Source organism: Myxine glutinosa, chromosome 2 (genome assembly GCF_964187855.1).
Source record: "Myxine glutinosa chromosome 2, kmMyxGlut1.1, whole genome shotgun sequence".
Taxonomy (NCBI): Eukaryota; Metazoa; Chordata; class Myxini; order Myxiniformes; family Myxinidae; genus Myxine; species Myxine glutinosa.
The window spans coordinates 87,521,038-87,541,165 of record NC_136262.1 but is presented as its reverse complement, the minus strand read 5'-3'; the positions used below and the strand labels follow the sequence as shown (position 1 = coordinate 87,541,165).

Genomic DNA, 20,128 nt, shown 5'->3' with positions numbered 1-20,128 from the left:
TAAACCCAGGACTCATCGCCAGTGATCACTGTGTTGAGGAAGCTGGGATCGCTGTTCATAGTCTCCAGCATGTCCTGTGCGATCTCCAAACGGAGTTGCTTCTGCTCAATCGTTAGCAGCTTTGGTACGAACTTCGCTGAGATTCTCCTGAAGCCCAAATCCTCCTTCATAATGGAATGAACGGTGTTGAATCTTGCGGATCGTTTCCACTTGGGAATCGCCAAGCTTTACACAAAATTTGATGCAGTAGCATTGTTCAAGTTGTTCTGTCATTTTGTCAAAAACGAAAATCTGACGGCGCTCACTTACATGTCCTCACTCATCGTCGTTCTGCCGTCGAATGACAGCTTCTGCAGATGGGAAAAAATTCACGCGTGCGCATTAGGATCGCCTACATACGTGCACCAATCAACGCCTCCCTAGCTTCTTTTTTTTTTACGCACGAAAAATAAAGGTCGGATACTTTTTGAACACAGTAGTAAATGGCCATTAGCTTCCACATGTGTGTGGGTAAGAGTATAGTTGCAGGACACGTTGAAAAATTGCCCTTAAATTAATGGTAACAACAAAATGCCTTAACAGTATGCCAGCAAACAACCAGCTTGTCAGGTACAGTATGGGCAGAATAATCACCACCACTACACAAGTTTACCCAAACGCACCTCTAATAGCACTTTCATTGCGACAGTCCACCTGACAAGGAATCAAATCAACCCTCGCATTTCTTCAGCTGAACTCCTCCCTCCTACACATATTGTGAGTCATAAAATGATAGTCATTACAAAAAAACCACATACTAATGTATAAAGACCATAAGGGCTGAGATCACACCTTCCAGGTAAGCAAAGTGTCCATATTCATTCAACATGTTGGGCAGGTCATGGCCCATTCCCTCAGGTATATCCAGCCAAACTGTCCCTCCATCAGCCAGAAAGTACAGCTCATTGAATAATGCAGACTTGTACCAGGAGGGAAGAGAGCTGCATGGAAAAAAGGCCAAAGCGGTAGTAAATCATTGTGTTGTATGACACAACAGCGGCCCATGACACTCTGGGTACAAGCAAAGTCATTCGCCGTCAGCAAGAGCTCAGCTGCCACTTTACGGAACCTAAAGTGTATTTAATCCTGTAATCGAGCTATATGAGCAAAATTCCTGCTGCACAAGTCTATTTTAAACACAAGAAGACATTTTGAAAGTTCAAACTCAGTTTAACTTTTCTGTTTACAGTTTGGCCACGGGGACTCCATCAAGCAGAAAGAAATCTTTGAAAGAGCATTTCTTGATCACCAATTATACACTTAATACATGGACAACTGCGATGAGCCTGAAATAATGTAAAGAATGAATTACGATATCATTCCAAGGTGGACATTGCGTCGATCCAAGGTCGACAGGACGGTGCTTCGGCAGCACACTTACTTACCTTTGAGCTGTCTAGTCTGGGTTTGAGTCATGACCAGACTACAAACTGCCGCATTGGTGCTTTGTAGGCAGGGGATGACATCACAAGGAGCACTGCCCCTCGGATGAACATTAAGCTGTGTGTCCCATCTGCTAGCATTAGCGGCCGTGGTTGTTAAAGAACCCTTAGTGTAATCCATGAAGAGTAGACGTGTTATTATGGGCAGTGAACGAATTCCCCATTCCTGGACAAAATTCCACCATGGCCGAACCCAAAGAGTAAGTGCAATTAATTATGGCCCTGAAAGTAGGAGTAGGAGTCGGAGTAGTACTAGTAATATATTTATTTCAGGCAAAATATGATGTTTGAGTGCTTCTCTGGGGTGAGCGTACACCAAGCGCTATTAGTCCAATGAAAAGGTATTGATGTCAATACACCCGCAATTGTGGAGCTGCAAGGCACTTTAATAGGAAGCATTCACACAAAAGGGTAATACAGTACTTACGGATCTTCGAGGATGGGCCTCTGCCAGTTATCAATCCGATCTTCCCATTCTTTGTAGTGAGTCAGTGCGTGTAGTGCAAGCTGAGGAGCTGCTGTTCCATTTGAGCCAAACCACCGAGCGTATCGTCTGTGAAGGGAGGCATCAGTCATATTTTAAAAAAACACCCGGTTTAGTTTCAATTATTTACAACAACAACAACAACAACAACAACAACAACAACAACAACAACAAAAATAGCTTGAGAGAACAAATCTCCAGCACACTTTGTTGTTGTTTTTTTCACCAGAATTAATTTACAAAAGAACACGGAACCTGTGATAATCTTGTCCCTGTGCCCCAAAGCGGATTCGTGGCATATCCCATGTCATAGAAAATTCTAGCTGGGCCCTTCCACCCACTGGCACCATTGCTGTGCATGCCACTGCCCCTGCGACCTCCTCATGGCCTTTTGTCTTGACACCTGACCCTGTGGACACGGACATCATACATGTGTTACAACAAGGATCTACAGTGAGAGTGACTAACTTCGAAATGAAAGTCAAATTTACTTTCGTTGGTGTTCATAATATTCAGCATTAGGAATGTGACAAGGCACTCCCGACAATAAAAAATAAAATAAATAAAATACGAGTTCCCTTGCACGGAACTTCAACGCAGGAGACCATTAGGTCCATCAAGCCTGCAAAGTGGTTGCCAGCCTATGGTTGTTTGTCCGACTTTCGAAATGATGTATGAACTCAAACAAGGCCTTTGGCGCATGGGCTGTGTGTGTTTTCAGTGACCCACTTCCGCTGGACGTGGCGCTTTTAACCTGCTGCTGCTCAGGTGACATATATGTCAAAGCAGCTTTTTAATAAAATTTTCAACATTTAGGCAATAGAGTGGCAATTTCAAAATGGTTAACCATGAATGTTGTGTTCCTGAATGCATATCGGACTCACGGAAATCCTGCTGTTAATTTACCATTGGTCACTGGCTTTGCCACCAATACAAATTTACAGTTTCAAATGGAGCACCTCACCACCATGAGAGCATTTAAATTGCATTACGTGGCAATAAATGAATTGTTGCTCCGAGCTTGCCGGCTCGATAAAAAAAGATGCCATTTGCATTTTTTGCCATCCCCACCCCTACCAGGTTACGAATCCAGTGCAGGTACAGGCAACTTGCTAGTATTGGAAATACAAGAAATGTCTGTGGATGGGGTGTCGAGTTACTACCATTTCTTGTCAATACAAGCGATTGGATGTGGACACACACACACACACACACACACACACACACACACACACACACACACACACACACACACACACGAGGGATGAGACCACGACCAAACTACGGTGGGACCACATGTGGAGACAAAGACCAGTGGTAGCGGAAACCATTTTATCAGTGGGCAGGGATGCCACCAGGTGGGATCGGGCATAACCGGATGTCTCACAGGAAGTCGAGCAGATCAATATCATCGCCACTTCGGAGACAGAGGGGGGAAGTGGTGCATGGATAAGAAGACTGCTTGGTCCATGAGTTGTGTTTCCTTACTGGGATGAAGATAGATGCTTCAGGCACAAGGAAGGCTCCTTCAGTCATAGAGACTCGCAAATGGAGATGACGACCAGTGATGGTGGCACGTGCACACACACATACTCATGCACAGTTGTGATTGTACATTATTATATATATATATATGTATATAGCTCACTGGCAGCGATGGCCGAGGGCTTGGGTTGCAGGTGCCCATCCATAGTTATCCAGGCCTTGCACCAATCCGTTTCATCGAGAATTTGCCATATGGGCAGCTGCAAGATGTTGGACCAGTCGGCGAGCTGAGACAGTTCTTCAAGTATTTCGTTTTTCCAAGGCACACCCCTTTCTCATGTACTTTAAAAAGTATTTTCAGCTTATTTTAGAAAAGCCAATGGCTTAGAGCCATTTTAGGTACCAATCCTTGTGTCACACACATTTTATCACTATTAGCGTATTATCCTTCAGCCTGGCTACACCACAAGATGACAAGCCGGTGAATATTATAAGCCTGCCACAGATTCTTAAAAACATCATCCCGGCAATCTTGCCAAAGTTTTTAGATTTTAATGTATCTTTAGCCAAAATGACAGCTTTACATTCTGCTAACTTTATTGTAAAATAAAATTGTGCATGAAAATCTAGGATCATGGAGAAGCTAATCAAAGAGCGGAGCAGGTTCACAGACTGGTCAGAGGATCAAAGGAGGAAAGCGACATAAGTAGATTACACGAGTGGACGAATGGCAGAGAGGAATGGGGACAGGGAGGGTGTCAGCGAGAGCAAAAGAGAACAGGGATGGGGCTAGGAGAAAGCAAGAGTTGATGATGGGGAGGACTCTTGAGAGAGTAGAGTGGGGAATACGAGACAACAGACATGGAGTTTAGAATTGAGGAGGGTAACAAGATGTGGGAATTGTGGAAGAACGTGTGTATCCTGTGCAGGCTGTGTGAGGAAGAATTGGGGGTGGAGAAGGGTAGGTAGAGGAAGAGGAATGAGACAACAGGAGCGACGTCGGAAGTGAAGGGAGATAAAATAGTTTACCAACCCACTGCAGTGGGTGAGAAACAGGCCATGGTAGGAAGCTTCCTCCGAGATATCAGATATGCGAATAATGGAGGGAGAGCCTTGGACTTGATAGTCTCCCAGGAAGCAAGATGGGAAAAAGACGCACAACTACAGAGCAAGGAGCCATATTCTATGACATTTCAAAGAAAGGGTACCGCTTTGTTCTTGTCACCTAATCAACTCATCCCTCAAGTTTTGTCATAACCCATACACAACTTTTTGAGCTATTGTGCTATGTATCGTTTTTGGCCCTATCTCTCAATGGCGAAGAATGACTTAGAAAATTATCAGATCTCTCCATTTTGAGAAAACAAACACTAATAATCTCTGAGTGGCTCAGAATGGACTCATCTCTGTAAAGAACAATTGGGCGTCAAGCGGTTTTAGAAGGCCAGTTTGGCAATACCAACTTTCTGAAAACCGAGAAAAAAAAATCCACACCCAAATGAGGTCAACCCCATGTGAACAGCTGTTTTGCTTTTCCTGTAGAATGCAAGACGTCTTCAAATTTAAAACACCACTCTACTGCTAGGGTACACGCATGCGAGCATGAATAGCCACCGAATACAATTACTATGATATAATGGGGATATAACTTGCCAGAACTGAACAGAGAAACAAAGTGTTAGGCCTCCAGACCACAAAAACATTCTCTAAACTTGCGAACTTTGCTGACCATCTGTGCAGTTCAAACGGCCATCTTCAACAAGATCTTCCCAAAGGTCTCTCCCCGTGCCTTGGGGATCAAATTCTGTTCTGTGGGTCACCGTTAACCCAGGCTGTGGAGCAACAATGTAGATAAAAGCACAATTCAGAATAGCCAAAGGTGAAATAACACTGACATCCAAAAAAATGTGGTTGGGCCTGCACACAGAGTCAATATGTCTGCACACAATTTATTTACACAGTTATAGCAGTAGATTTTAATGATTCCATGAATAACAACAACTCCTCGGTTAATAAGGATTGCACATAGAATTAATACAGTACTACTCTACATCATTTTCAGATCTACAGCCAGGTAAATTGCAAATCCGATAACATGGGACTTCAATTTAAAGGCAAATGGGCGAATCAAATATCAAATCCGGATGGCATGCTTCAAGGTACAGCGCCCTCTACCGATATCACAAGAATGGTAGTTGCCCAGGACACGTGAAGCGAAAAGCATAATTAAGCAATTGCTTCACTTCTGTCTGTCTGTCTGTCAACAAACGTCAGTTTATGATCGAGGAACAACTTAATTTCAATTGAACATTATATGTTAAACACAAATCGGAAAACAACCATACCGCTTAGAATTTGTCCCAATCGCACATGCGCAGAGAGGGGTGAGATAATTGTTTTAGTCTGTCTGCCTGCCTGGTGGTCAATCAAAATTGAAACTTACCGTTTTTAAGGACGTCATGACAGACACATAAAATAGGCATGAAGAATGAATGTAACTTGTTAAGGTGGTGTAAAAGACGCTGCATCAATGGCGCTAAACTTCAAAAAATATTTTTATACAATCTTCAAAATGTTTATTTTATTTCAATTGAATTACGTACTTAAACACTGTGGAACACAAGTAGCCTTATTGGAATTTTCAAAACCCTTCTGCAATATTACGGCTTTTTACGCAATCACAACCATTCAAATTTGCCACTCGTAGACCCGACCCATGTTCTTGTTTCTCAAAACAGCGCAAAAGGGGGTAATGTTTTCTATGAACTCCAGTTTATATTTGTCTAGTTCTTTGATCCAAGAATAGACAGCTCAATGTCGAGTCGAAAGCAAATTAACCATCTTGCAACTCCAATTTCTAATTTAGCCATTTCAAATAAATAAATAAATAAACCACCTTCCATCATGTCTTCCTAATTGCTGAATATTTCCGATCAAAACATCCCTTTTGTCATGTCGCTAATTCCTGTCATAAGCTTCTCGGCAGCAATATTCAATACAAAGTTCCGTTGATAAAAGGATCCGAACGATCCGAAGATAACGGAGCTTTCTTCCAATACCAGTCAGCAAAAAAAAATCACTTAACATCCCATCACTGCAGAACAGACTAATTTGTTCTGTTTATGATATCCAAGGTGCAACAACTAATCTCAAATGCCTTTTTGAAAACTTACTCCAAAATTAAACTGTCACTAGTAAGAATTGTAGTATCGGTAGGTTTAATGAATGACGCTACCTTTCTAGACATTCAGTCCCAGACTGGTATAACTTCCTTGCATTTCAGCACAACAAATGGCTAAAAACAAAAATGTCAACCCAACCAGTTTTGTCGTTGTTGTTGTTGCGGCAACAACCACAAACACCTACCAACCGGCGAACACAATCACAAAGGCAATTGAAAGGCAATTGAAAGGCAAAGGCAATTACTTCATGCCACCCTACTTCTTCAGGAATATGACAAGCTGATAGAACACAAAGATTTAATTATATACATTGCATCAAATAAAGTGACTCCAACAACAACAATAACACAAGTGCAAAACACCAAGGGCTACTTGGTTCAGCAAACAAAACCACATACAAAGGTCAGCATACAAAGACCTGCATCTGCATACAAACACATACAAAGACCACAACCCAAAAACGCATGCAACGGTCCACTCGGGCAACACCCAAAACATGCAAAGATCCACTCGGAATATCATCCAAAACACATAAAAGATCCACTCGGGCCACCACCAAAAACACATACAAAGGTCTGCACGAGACAGCACCCAAAAACAAACACTGACACTCAAGACAGTAAAAAATTAAGTAAAATACAGGTATGGTCAAATGGCTCATATTATGGCAAAAGTAACAAAAAAAGTTACGTGTACAAACTTACCCGGCATCTGCTGGCGATGGCTATGCTGTATGGGTTCACCGCATGGCTGTGGTGCAGCAACACCCCAGACACCTGTACTTCATTTTTCTTAGATTCAGGAACTAAAAACGGCTCATTCCAATGACCACCATCGCCGTGACCTTGGCCACCCGTCCCATTGACCAATGTGAACATGATAGTCACCTCTGTGTCTTCATCACTTCTGTTGTCCACCTCCCAGACAAAAACCACTGCTGGCAGACAGGATTCCTGCAGCGAGTGACATGCATGTCAGTCTTTTGAAAACAGCCTTGGTATCTCTGTCACAATACGATAAGATATCCTCTGTGGATCTATTTATAGCATTGGTCTACGGTGCTTAGAGGAGCTCGTGCACAAATCATATGCAGAACAGTCATTAGTAAACATTACTATACGTTTCCATCAATAAAATCAACCAAAATCTAATCGGCTTGTTCTTGTCACCGAACCAACTCATCCATCAAGTTTTGTCATAACTCGTCCACAACTTTTTGAAATAACATGGTATTTATCGTTTTTGGCCCCATCATTTAATGGTGAATAATAACTTCTTTTTTTTTTTTTAAATCTCGTATCCGGATCCAGATCTTCATCAAAATCGATTCAATTAATCCGTGTCACACACCCAACCTGTCCAACAAGTTTCGTTTTAATCCCTCCATAATGGTTTGAGATATCCTGTTCAGACAGACAAACACACTTGCTTCACTGAAAAAATGGCATTGAATAGTTGAACAGATTTTCCATTATTATTTTGTAGAAACTTTGCTCCATGGGCAAACATTTAGGATAACACCATTTAAGTAATTTGGAACATTTTACTCGAGCTAATTGATTCCTTTATTCATTCGCATCAGCCTGTTTTTAGTCCACAGCATAATGAAGGCCTTGCTCAACTCACATTTTGGTATTGGTATTCTGTCCACGCTTGCCCAATACATGTTGGTAAGAGACACAGGCCGGGGCAGAAATTTGTTCGGGGTGCCAACTCATGCTAGCAGATGAGACACCCGACAACGTCCCTCTGAGGGACGGCGCACTTCCTTATAAAACGCCCTGCCTCAGAAGCATCAAGACTAGACAGCTCAATGCTAAGTGCACAACCTCTGCAGCATCTTCTCTTAATGTGTGTGAAACGGTAATGCTAATATTTTAAATTTTATAATACCACATTTACACACCTTATAACTGATGCAAAGCAGGTCTGCTCCCAGTTTCTACATTTAAATTGCATTATATGTGGCAATAAATGTGAATTGTTGCTCCCAGCTTTCCAGCCAGGTGACAGAAGACGCCATTTGCATTTTTGCCGACTCCATCTCTACCCCATTTAGAATCGTATGCGGGCACAGGCAACTTGCTCGTTCTAGTTAATTTACAAATGCAAGAAATTTTATGTTTTGTAAATGTATCTACACAATTATATAAAACCAAAAATATGTATGGAGGGTGAAACCTTGGGCAAGGTCGGTGAAGCCTCGGTTGATTCATGTGAATATGTATATTAATTACGTACTATTTGACCTGAGTTGGACCATGAGTACGTCTATTAATCATGTATTATTGAACCATATGTACGTCTATGAATTACGTATGATTGGAATGTACCTTTTAGACCCCACTAAACCTTTGACCCTTTGAAAGATGTGAAGGTCTGAAAAGGATCTAGACTAGTATACCCCTTCAGACCCTTTAGGCCCCCTTCAATCTTTAAACTGCTAACACCCTTTTAAGATCCTAGCTATGATGGGAACGTACCATTTAAATCATTTAAGACCCTTTCACCCTTTAGATGCACACCACACAAACATCTATAGAGTCTTCATGCATTATACAGAGTATACCTTTTTCAGCAAGTAACGCACAATCGCTATACACCCTGAGGATGGGTACTCTGCTATTAATAGTATTGTGGCGGACACGAAAGCCCACTGGCGTGGTGACATCATTCCGCGCACCAAGTGGGCGGCGGCCACGCCCGAGGGGTAGGCGTGGCCTCAGGATATACACCGGGCGCGCAGCCCGGAGCGCGCCAGTGCTACAGTGACCTCTTTGAATAAAGAACATTAAACTTACCGCGTTGTCCGCTTCCTCCTTGGTAGCAAGTCGCGCGCGTAGCACCGCGTGCTTCATTGGTGACCTCCGACATTCGAGTCAGCCGTCGCTGACCACCCGAAACCGCCGCAACAATGGCTACCAACGCGGTCTCCATCAAGCTCCCCGAATTCTGGGAGTCACAAGCCGAAGTTTGGTTCCTGCAGGCAGAAGCCCAGTTCCGACTTCGAGGCATCATGGTGGACGAGACCATGTACTGCCACGTGGTCGCCGCCCTCGGGCCCGGCACGGCCACCCGCGTCGTATCTGTCCTAAGGGATCCACCTGCTGACGGCAAGTACGAGGCGGTCAAGTGTCTCCTCCTCGCCACGTTCGGCCTTACGGTGGACGCACGGGCCGATCGCCTCTTGGACTTCCCCGAGATCGGGGACACGCGACCGTTGGTCCGTATGGACCATATGCTGGCGCTCATGGGCGACGAAACCCTGAACGCTCTATTCCGGGTGTTATTTCGACGCCAGCTGCCAGCACGAGTCCGCCTCGCTTTGGCTGGTTCCGCGTTAATGGAACCCCGTGCGCTCGCTGCCGAGGCCGACAAATACTACGCGGCTTTGGACATGCAGGCGAGTCTTGGCGCGGTTGCCGCTCCCAAGGCTCCCGAGGCTTTCCCCGATGCACCGCACCTCGTGTCCGCCGCCACGCCACGCCCACCACCACCGCCGCCGCGAAGAAAACCGCGGCCTCCGACGCCGCAGCTGCCCGCCTGGTGTTTCTTCCATGCCAAGTTCGGCCACGAGGCTCAGCAGTGTCGCCCGCCATGCTCATTCGGCAGGTCGGGAAACGGGCGAGCCGGCGCTCGATGGCAACGGTGAGCGTCGGCAATTGAAACAGCCTTCTGTACATAACGGACACCTTGTCCGGGCGCCATTACCTGTGCGACACGGGGGCGCAGGTGAGTGTCGTTCCTGCCGGTACGTCCGACAAGCACACCGCGGGCCGAGGTCCCGCGCTGCTTGCGGCCAATGGTACGTCGATACGCACGTACGGAAAATGCTGTCTCTCTCTGCGGTTCGGAGGGCAGGTTTTCCGTTGGTCGTTCGTTACGGCCGACGTGCCCATGGCACTGCTCGGCGCAGACTTCTTATGTGCTAATGGATTACTGGTCGATGTAAAGCGCAGAAGGCTTGTCCAGGCTGAGACGTTCAGCTCGCTCGCGTGCGCGCTGCCCGCCTCATTGAGCAGCTCACAGAGCGGCTCGCCGAGCGGCTTGCTGTGCGGTTCCGTTCCGGCCAGGTTCATCTGTACGCTTCCAGCAGCGGACGAATTCGCCTGCCTCCTCGCGGGTTTCCCGGCCCTCATGCGGCCCACCTTCTCAGCGGGGACTGTCAAGCATGGGGTGGAACATCACATCCCCACCGCCGGGTCACCGGTCTACGCCCGGTCACGACGCCTCGAGCCGACAAAGCTCGCCGTAGCTAAAGCGGAGTTCGCTACGCTGGAGCGGCTCGGCATCGTGCGGCGCTCCGAGAGCGCGTGGGTGTCCCCACTCCACATCGTGCCCAAGCCCAAAATTCTTCCAAAGCAAACTGATCTCTCTCATGCACAGATTTATCCCATCTCGTCTTCAGTTGTCTTACCCTTCCTCCCGTCCATGGTACACCGAATCTTGTGGTGAGGCAGTTGCCCTGAAACAACTTGCCTTTGCCTCTTGGAAGGCTAATCCAACTGAAGGCAATCTCAGTTCCTTCCACCAAGCTCGGAACAAGTGTGTGTCTACCCTCAGGAGTGCCAGGAAGCACTATCTCTCCTCACTCAAGGACGAACTCTCAAACCTGTCTCCTTCCTCCAAATCCTGGTGGCGTCTGGTCAAATCCGTTTCTGGTGTTTGTTCCCCCTCCATCCCCTCCCTTACCTCAAATGGCCACACAGTTGACATCGCACGTGACAAAGCCGAATGCCTCAACTCTGTGTTTGCCTCAAAATCTTTAGTCCCAAACCCATCTCTCTCTGTTCCCACCTTTCCCAGTCGAACCCAACTGCTCCTGGACTCTGTGTCCTTCTCTCCTGACAAGGTGGAGGAGTTTTTGTCTAACCTCGACTCTGATTCTGCAACTGGACCAGACGGCATCAGCCCACGGGTCCTAAAATCCTGCTCTGCCACTCTATCTCACCCTCTCTCTGTTCTTTTCACCCTATCTTTTGCTCAAGATCATCTGCCAGCATCCTGGAAATCAGCAAACATTACCGCTTTACACAAAAAAGGTGCAAAAACAGATCCTTTTAACTACAGACCAATCAGCCTGCTCCCAATTATCAGCAAAGTCATGGAATCCATCATTGCTTCGGATATGTAATCTTTCCTCTTCTCCAATGGCTTGATCTCTGATCATCAATTTGGATTCAGACCAGGTCACTCTACTCTGGACATGCTGCTTCTCCTGTCTCAACAATGGATGGAGGTCCTCAATGCCAAACAGGAAATTAGAGCTGTCTCCCTCGACATATCACGTGCCTTCGATACGGTCTGGCACCCAGCTCTGCTCACCAAACTCTACTCCTATGGTATCCATGGAAATCTCCATGCATGGCTTGCGGACTTCCTCTCTGGTCGTAGTCAACGTGTGGCCCTGAATGGATTTCTCTCATCTCCCCTTCCTGTTCAGGCTGGAGTTCCCCAAGGCAGTGTGCTGGGCCCTGTGCTTTTTCTGGTCTTTATCAATGATCTCTCCGACTCTCTGGAAAATCCTCTCTATCTCTTTGCTGATGACTCTACTCTCTGCCGCTCCATTCCTCTTCCCTCAGATCGGCAGTCTGCAGCCTCCTCACTCTCTGAAGACCTGGACAAAATCACAGACTGGTCAAACAAGTGGAACATGTCTTTCAATCCTGACAAATCTCACACTCTTACTATGTCTCTCCGAAAAGATCGACTGGACAACCCTCCCATCTACTTTCTCAACAATCCTCTCCAAGAAGTTCTGTCGCTCTAGCTTTTGGGTCTCACTATCTGCCATGATCTTTCTTGGGAAAACCACATTTCCAAGCTGGCCTGCAAAGCCAGTCGCCGACTGGGCATCCTCCGTCGTGCGAAGTCCTTCCTAGGCACACCTGAGCTCCTCACCACATACAAGGCTTTCATCCGCAGCTCAATGGAATACTGTTCTCCCCTATGGGCTGGTGCTCCTGCCTCACACCTAGCTCGGCTTCACACTGTTGAAAGCAAAGCTTTCAGAATCATTGGAATCTCCCGCGATGAAGCTATCTCTGAGGGCCTTTCACTCACTCACCGCAGGCAGGTAGGTGGTCTTTCTGTCTTCTACCGACTCCTCTCCGGCTTTGCTCCCCCAGCTCTATCTGTGCTCTGTCCCCCAAATATTCCTACAGGTCGCACAAGATCTGCCAGCAAGCCTCTGATGGTTAAACTGCCAAAATCTCGACTCTCTGCTCACCTTCACTCCTTCATTCCTCTTTTCTCCCGCCTCTGGAACAAACTCCCACACTCCCTTCAATCCCACTCCTCCCTCCAGGTCTTTGAAACAGCTGTTCACCACCATCTCTTATCTTCCCCCATCCAAAACCTTGATCTTTTCTACCCCCGCTAATTCACCCCAGATCCACCTTGTTTGAAATTCCAACTTCTTTCCTGGAAGTCCTGGCAGTGTCCATATGTTTTATACCTCTCCCACCGCCCCCTTCCCATGCCCCCCCCCCCCCCCCCAAAGCCCTCGCCCTCTCTCAGATCTCTCGATGTCTCCATGTCTCCATGTCTCTCGGTCCCTGCTCTCAAATGTTGTGTTTGTGTCCTTCCCCCTCTCTCCCCATCTTGTCTACCGCTCCCGATGTTATATGTTTTATGTGTCGGTTTGTCTTTCTGTGTGATTAATGTTCGCTCTTTCACGAGCCTCGATCTTGTATACAAAAAAAAAAAAAAAAAAAAGAAGCCCGGCGGGGGTTGGGGACCGTGCAGGGACTACCGGCGCCTCAACGACGCCACCACCCCCGACCGCTACCCCGTCCCCCACATCCAGGACTTCTCTGCCCGGTTGGTGGGGATGTCCTTCTTTTCAAAGGTGGACCTCGTACGCGGCTACCATCAGGTCCCTGTCAGGCCGGAGGACATCCCGAAGACGGCTGTCATCACGCCATTCGGGCTTTTCGAATTTCTTCGGATGCCCTTCGGTTTGAAAAATGCGGCTCAGGCGTTCCAGCGCCTCATGGACAGCATCTTGCGCGGCTTGGATTTTTTGTACGTCTACCTGGACAACATCCTCGTCGCCAGCGCGTCCCGCAAAGAGCACCTTCGACACCTCCGCACGCTCTTCGAACGTCTGGGCCAGCACGGCCTGATCGTGAACCCCGCCAAGTGCCGATTCGGTGTCGCTGAAATCGACTTTTTGGGGCACCGCGTCACCAGGCACGGGGCCGTCCCCCTACCGGCCAAGGTGGAGGCGGTGAAGGGGTTTCCGCGCCCCCGCACGATCAAGGGGCTCCAGGAGTTCCTGGGCATGGTAAACCTTTACCATCGGTTCCTGCCCCACATCGCCCAGCTCCTGCGCCCCTTACACGAGGCCCTTCGAGGGAAGCTGGGCAAAGGTGACGTTACCTGGACCGAGCAGATGGACGCGGCGTTCTCGGGCGCGAAGCTCGCCTTGGCCAACGCCACCATGCTCGCGCACCCGGCGCACGATGCACCGATCGCCCTCACTACCGACGCCTCGGACTACGCGGTGGGCGCGGTGCACGAGCAATGGGTGCGTGGTGCTTGGCAACCGCTGGCGTTCTTCAGCCGGCAGCTTCGCCCGCCCGAACGCCATTACAGTACCTTCGACCGCGAGTTGCTTGGGCTTCACCTGTCGGTCAGGCAGTTCCGCCATCTGCTCGAGGGCCGTGCGTTCATGGCCTTCGTCGACCACAAGCCGCTGGTTTTCGCGATGGGCAAGGTCGCCGAGCCGTGGTCGGCCCGGCAACAGCGTCACCTCGCGGCCGTGTCCGAGTACACGACGGACATCCGACACGTCGCGGGAAAGGACAACCCGGTGGCCGACTGCCTTTCCCGGGCCGTCGCCCACGCAGTCCACCTTGGCATCGACTATGCCCGGATGGCGGCGGACCAGGCCGCCGACCCCGGGGTCCAGGCCTTGCGGACCGCTGTCACGGGCCTCCGCGTCACCGAGGTGCCCTTCGACGGCGCGGGCACGGCCCTCGTTTGCGACGTCTCCCTCGGGCGGCCTCGCCTCATCGTGCCCGCAGGCTGGCAGCGCCAGATTTTTGACGCCATCCACGGCCTGTCCCACCCGGGCAGGAAGGCCTCCCAGAGGTTGGTCGCCGAAAAGTTTGTCTGGCATGGCCTCCGGAAGGCCGTCCGCGGCTGGACCAGGACGTGCCTCGCGTGCCAGCGCGCGAAGGTGCACCGGCATACCCAGGCCCCATTGGGCCCGTTTACGGTGCCGGCACGTAGGTTCGACCACGTGCACGTGGACCTAGTGGGACCTCTGCCCCCCTCGCGGGGTTTCACCCATGTCCTTACCATGGTGGACCGCACCACCCGGTGGCCGGAGGCCGTGCCTTTGGCGGCAACGACGGCGGCAGACGTCGCACAGGCGTTCATCGCCACCTGGGTCGCCCGGTTCGGCGCCCCTTCGGACATCTCGTCCGACCGCGGCCCCCAGTTCACCTCGGAGCTCTGGGCCACGGTCGCGCGGGGGCTCGGGGTCCAGCTGCACCGAACCATGGCCTACCACCCCCAGGCCAACGGCTTGTGCGAGCGGTTCCACCGCTCGTTGAAGGCCGTGCTCTGGGCCACCCTCCGCGACGGCGGCTGGGTCGACAGGCTCCCCTGGGTCCTGCTGGGCCTCCGGACGGCGCCCAAGGAGGACCTGCGCGCATCCGCGGCGGAGTTGGTCTTTGGACAACCGCTGCGGGTGCCGGGCGAGTTCCTCCCCGACCCCACGGCACCTTGGTCCACGGCGCAGGAGCGTTCTGTGCTGCAGGAGACCGCCCGGAGGTTCGCCCCGGTGCCGACGGCGCACCACGGGCACCCTCCTACACACGTCGCCCCGGAGCTTCGCACCGCGAGTACGTCTTCGTCTGGCACGACGCCCACCGGACACCACTGCGGCCCCGTACGACGGGCCTTTCCGCGTGCTGGAGACCGGGGTGAAACATTTCACCCTGGACATCGGCGGCACTCCTGACCGGGTCTCCAAAGACCGCCTCAAGCCGGCCCACCTCGACGTGGACCACCCACCGCCGGTGGCTCGGCCCCCACGTCGGGGCCGCCCCCCGGCGGGCGCACGCCCGGCCCCGCCGGCACGCCGCCCCCCGAGCCTGCACCCATCCCGGGTACAGCCGGGGGCATCCCACCTGGCATCCCTGCACCCTGGACGCCGCTGGTCGCCAGAGGGCGCTTCGGCCGAGGTCATCCGTTTGTCCCGCAAACTGGCCCTCCAGGTGCGCGGGAATTCTGGGGGGGCGCGTGTGGCGGACACGAAAGCCCACTGGCGTGGTGACATCATTCCGCGCACCAAGTGGGCGGCGGCCACGCCCGAGGGGTAGGCGTGGCCTCAGGATATACACCGGGCGCGCAGCCCGGAGCGCGCCAGTGCTACAGTGACCTCTTTGAATAAAGAACATTAAACTTACCGCGTTGTCCGCTTCCTCCTTGGTAGCAAGTCGCGTGCGTAGCACCACGTGCTTCAGTATTAAGCACACCATCGCAGAGACCAGAGAGGTAGATTTGATACTGTCAAAAATTAATGTCTGTATTCATGTACAACAATGCAAACATATTACAAAGTGGAAACTGGCTCATAAAATAAATAAATCTCCTCTTCCCGTCCCCCTCGCCCCCAGAAGAAGGAATTGAATAAAATAAATAAATGAAAAATCACTCAAAGAGCGACACTTGGCAAAAGAGAACAAAATAGAATGGCACTCAGTAGAGCATCCTTTTGACCTCAAAAATAATTGGTGGTTGAATTTTGTGACCAGATATGCAAATCATCTTCAAATTTTAAGTTAATCAAATAAAAATTGACAATTTTAGAAATTTGGCCTATGTTGACCTTTTTCGGCCTATGTTGACCTCAAATGTAATTGGTGGTTGAATGCAGTTAGCCGATATGCAAATCCTATTCAAATTTCAAGTCAATCGGATGAAAATTGAGGATTTTAGAAATTTGACAAGGTTGTTGACCTTTGGGCTATGCTGACCTTTTGGCTTATGTTGACCTCAAAAATAGATGGTGGTTGAATTCAGTTAGCTGATATGCAAATCCTATTCAAATTTCAAGTCAATCGGATGAAAATTGAGGATTTTAGAAATTTGACATGGTTGTTGACCTTTGGGCTATGCTGACCTTTTGGCCTATGTTGACCTCAAAAATAGATGGTGGTTGAATTCAGTTAGCTGATATGCAAATCCTATTCAAATTTCAAGTCAATCGGATGAAATTGAGGATTTTAGAAATTTTAAAAGTGGTTGACCTTTGGCCTATATTGACCTTTTGACCTCAAAAATAAATAGGATTCTGTCGGACCACGAACTCTACCATTTGGTGAAGTTTCGTGAAGATCGGTTTAAAATTGTGACCTGCAGGCAAATATAAGTGAGCGGACAGACAAACACACACAAAGACACAAATACACAAATTAGAGTGATCAACATACTTGTCAAATATATATATATATATTTTTAAACAGCACCGTTTGCATTATATTCAAAATCAATTATTTACTAATGCCTAATTTATTCTACAAAGTATGCCACCAGTTGGACATGAAACTGAACCACAAGATACAGAAAAAAGGTTCACCACTGAAAAGGAATAGTTTACAATGGAATTTGAAAATGCTCGATGCCCTGCCGTGCCGACATCTGGGTGGGTGAGACATATGGCATAATAAAAACTGTGCACAAAGAGAGACAAATGCGCGCGCACTCGCTCGATAGTAAACGGGTTATCTGCAATCGACAGTTTATGGTGTGTTGCAAAAGTGCAAAAAGCAAGTCGAACACGGTTTATTGAACTGAAAGTTAATTAAACTCCTCAATGGAATACTGTTCCCCCCTCTGGGCCAGTGCTCCTGCCTCCCACCTAGCTCGGCTTCACGCTGTTGAAACCAAAGCTTTCAGAATCATTGGAATCTCCTGCGATGAAGCTAACTCTGTGGGCCTTTCACTCACTCGCCACAGGCAGGTTGGTGGTATTTCTGTCTTCTACCGACTCCTCTCCGGCCTTGCTCCCCCAGCTCTCTCTGTGCTCTGTCCCCCAAATATTCCTTCAGGATGCACAAGATCTGCCAGCAGCCCTCTTATGGTTAAACTGCCGAAATCTCGGCTCTCTGCTCACCTTCACTCTTTCATTCCCCTTTTCTCCCGCCTCTGGAACAAACTCCACCACTCTCTTCAATCCCACTCCTCCCTCCAGGTCTTTAAAACAGCTGTTTACCACTATCCCTTATCTTCCCCCATCCAAAACCTTGATCTTTTCTACCCCCGCTAATTCACCCCAGATCCACTTTTTTGAAATTCCAACTTCTTTCCTGGAAGTCCTTGCAGTCCATATGTTTTATACCTCTCCCACCTCCCCCCACCCCCCCTCAATGTCCCTGCTCTCAAATGTTGTGTTTGTGTCCTTCCCCCTCTCTCCCTATCTTGTCTACTGCTCCTCTTATTTTGTGTTTTATATGTCGGTTTGATTTTTTGTGTGATTAATGTTAGCTCTTTCACGAGCCTCGATCTTGTATCCCCCAAAAAAGAAGAAACAAAAAAGAAAAAAAAGCCCTTCCTCGTAAAATAATAAAATCTCACAATAACGACCGTTTTCCGGATTGCCAAATAGACCTGAAAGAAAATCTTATGAGAATTAGTTTGATCCATCGGGTAGGTGAAAGAAAACAATGCAACATCTCTGCGTATATTTTCTCAACAAGTTATTGTGGAATACAAATTAAGCAGGTACAAATACAAACTCAAACATGTCATGACTCCACAATCATCACCTGGTAATCATGCGGTATGATGGGCGAAACCTGTCGGCAAGTGAGAGTGATATTTTGGCCAGGAAGTTCATAGACGTGCCAGGCTCGTGGGTACAGTGCATGGTAGAAAGCACAATGGCCAGGTAAAGCCCATTTCCAGGCCTGCAATGTATTTGGGGTCTCTACAGAGAGAACCTGTTGATACACCGTCTGCCCAGCCCTGCGTAGACATACTGTAAACTGGGAAAGGCAAAGGAGAAAAACAAATAAGAAAAGATGATAATAATCTTTATTGAAGCAATTTTGTTTTGCTATCCCTGAGCCTTTTCTTCCATTAAACATTTAAATACTTAATGCCATGGCACCTGCAATACCTTAAGGAATTTGACAGGAACTGTACAGACCGGTCGGTGCATGCCCGAAATAATGTCAGGTGTTGAATGACAGTTGAAAAATAAATAAACAAAAATCCAGGCACCAATATTGATTTTGTTCCTGGTCTGTTTTCGTTGGGACTTTATATTTAGTAATATACTGTACAAAACACAAGTATGCAGCTAATAATGTTATAAAACATACAAGGTTCAACATGCAGCTGGAGACCATGAGATGTTGCAAGCCATACTGGAGGGATTAAGCAATAAACGAACAAACAAAAGGTGCAAGTAAGGAACAAGTCAAAGGAACAAGGGACCAAAACAGGACATTTAAACTAAGAAATGTTGGCACTAATTTATCAGAAGCAGTACAACGTATAAACTTCTTTTTGTTGGTGCCTTTTGCCAAGTTACACAAACACAACAGATTACCTGACTGAAGGTAACTTTCTCATTGTGTAAGGCTCGCAACATGTGCGAGTCGATTGTAAGGCAAGCCAGAAACGATCATCTTGCAAATCTCAAGGCCAAACTCTGCAAAGCATCTCCTTCCTCCAAGTCAAAATCATGGTGGCACCTTTTGAAGTCCATCTCTGGTGTTGGCAACACCTCGATCCAATCGCCCATCTCAAACGGCTGTACTGCAGACTCTACCTAAGATAAGGCTGAATGTCTAAACTCTTTTTTTTGGCTTCAAGTCTCATGTACCCAATCCTATCCTGCTCTGTCCCCATCTTACTCCAATGTACCCACTGTCCAATGGACTCTGTGGCCTTCTCATCCATCCATAAAGGGTAGAGAAAGTTCTGACCAGCCTTGGCAACAGGCCCAGATGGCATCAGAGTCCATGTCCCCAAATCTTGGTCTGCCATTCTTGCTCCCCTCGTCAGTCTGTCCTTTTACTTTAGCAGTCTCTCCACCACATGGAAATCAGCAAACATCACGTCCGTCCTCAAGAAGGGCGTAATAACAGACCCTATCAACTATAGGCCAGATAGCTTTCTTCCAATTACAAGTAAAGTCATGAAATCCATTATAGCTTCTGATGTGGTCTTTCCTGTTTTAAAAAATTTTGTCCATGCGTATATTTTGTCTAGATTGATATATAGGTCACATCACATGCATTTTTATTATTATTTTATTTTATTTTTTGCCTGTCATGCTTGGTTATCAAGGCGAAATTGTCTAAAATGAATTGGCAAACATCAAACAAAATTAATTGGTAAAATTAATTGTCCACAGAAGAACAGGTTCTTGACCTGTTCTTCTGTGGACAAGATGACTGCATGAGTCACTGCATTGAACTTTCTCATTGTGTAAGGCTCATGAGTCACTGCATGACAGTGACTATGAAAGC

General features: G+C 48.0%; 1 protein-coding gene across 2 annotated transcripts in view; it reads right to left on the bottom strand.

Moving 5' to 3' along the window:
* Positions 1-20,128, bottom strand: part of GBA2 (glucosylceramidase beta 2) — a 69,825-nt gene that overhangs the window by 39,906 nt on the left and 9,791 nt on the right. For both annotated transcript variants that reach the window (XM_068107862.2, XM_078771182.1), the window contains 6 exons: positions 18,416-18,634; positions 7,337-7,585; positions 5,180-5,282; positions 2,221-2,374; positions 1,909-2,034; positions 832-980 (listed from right to left, as the gene is read on the bottom strand). In XM_068107862.2, the coding sequence (XP_067963963.2) occupies positions 832-980; positions 1,909-2,034; positions 2,221-2,374; positions 5,180-5,282; positions 7,337-7,585; positions 18,416-18,634 (1,000 nt within the window). The remainder of the gene's footprint in view (positions 1-831; positions 981-1,908; positions 2,035-2,220; positions 2,375-5,179; positions 5,283-7,336; positions 7,586-18,415; positions 18,635-20,128) is intronic.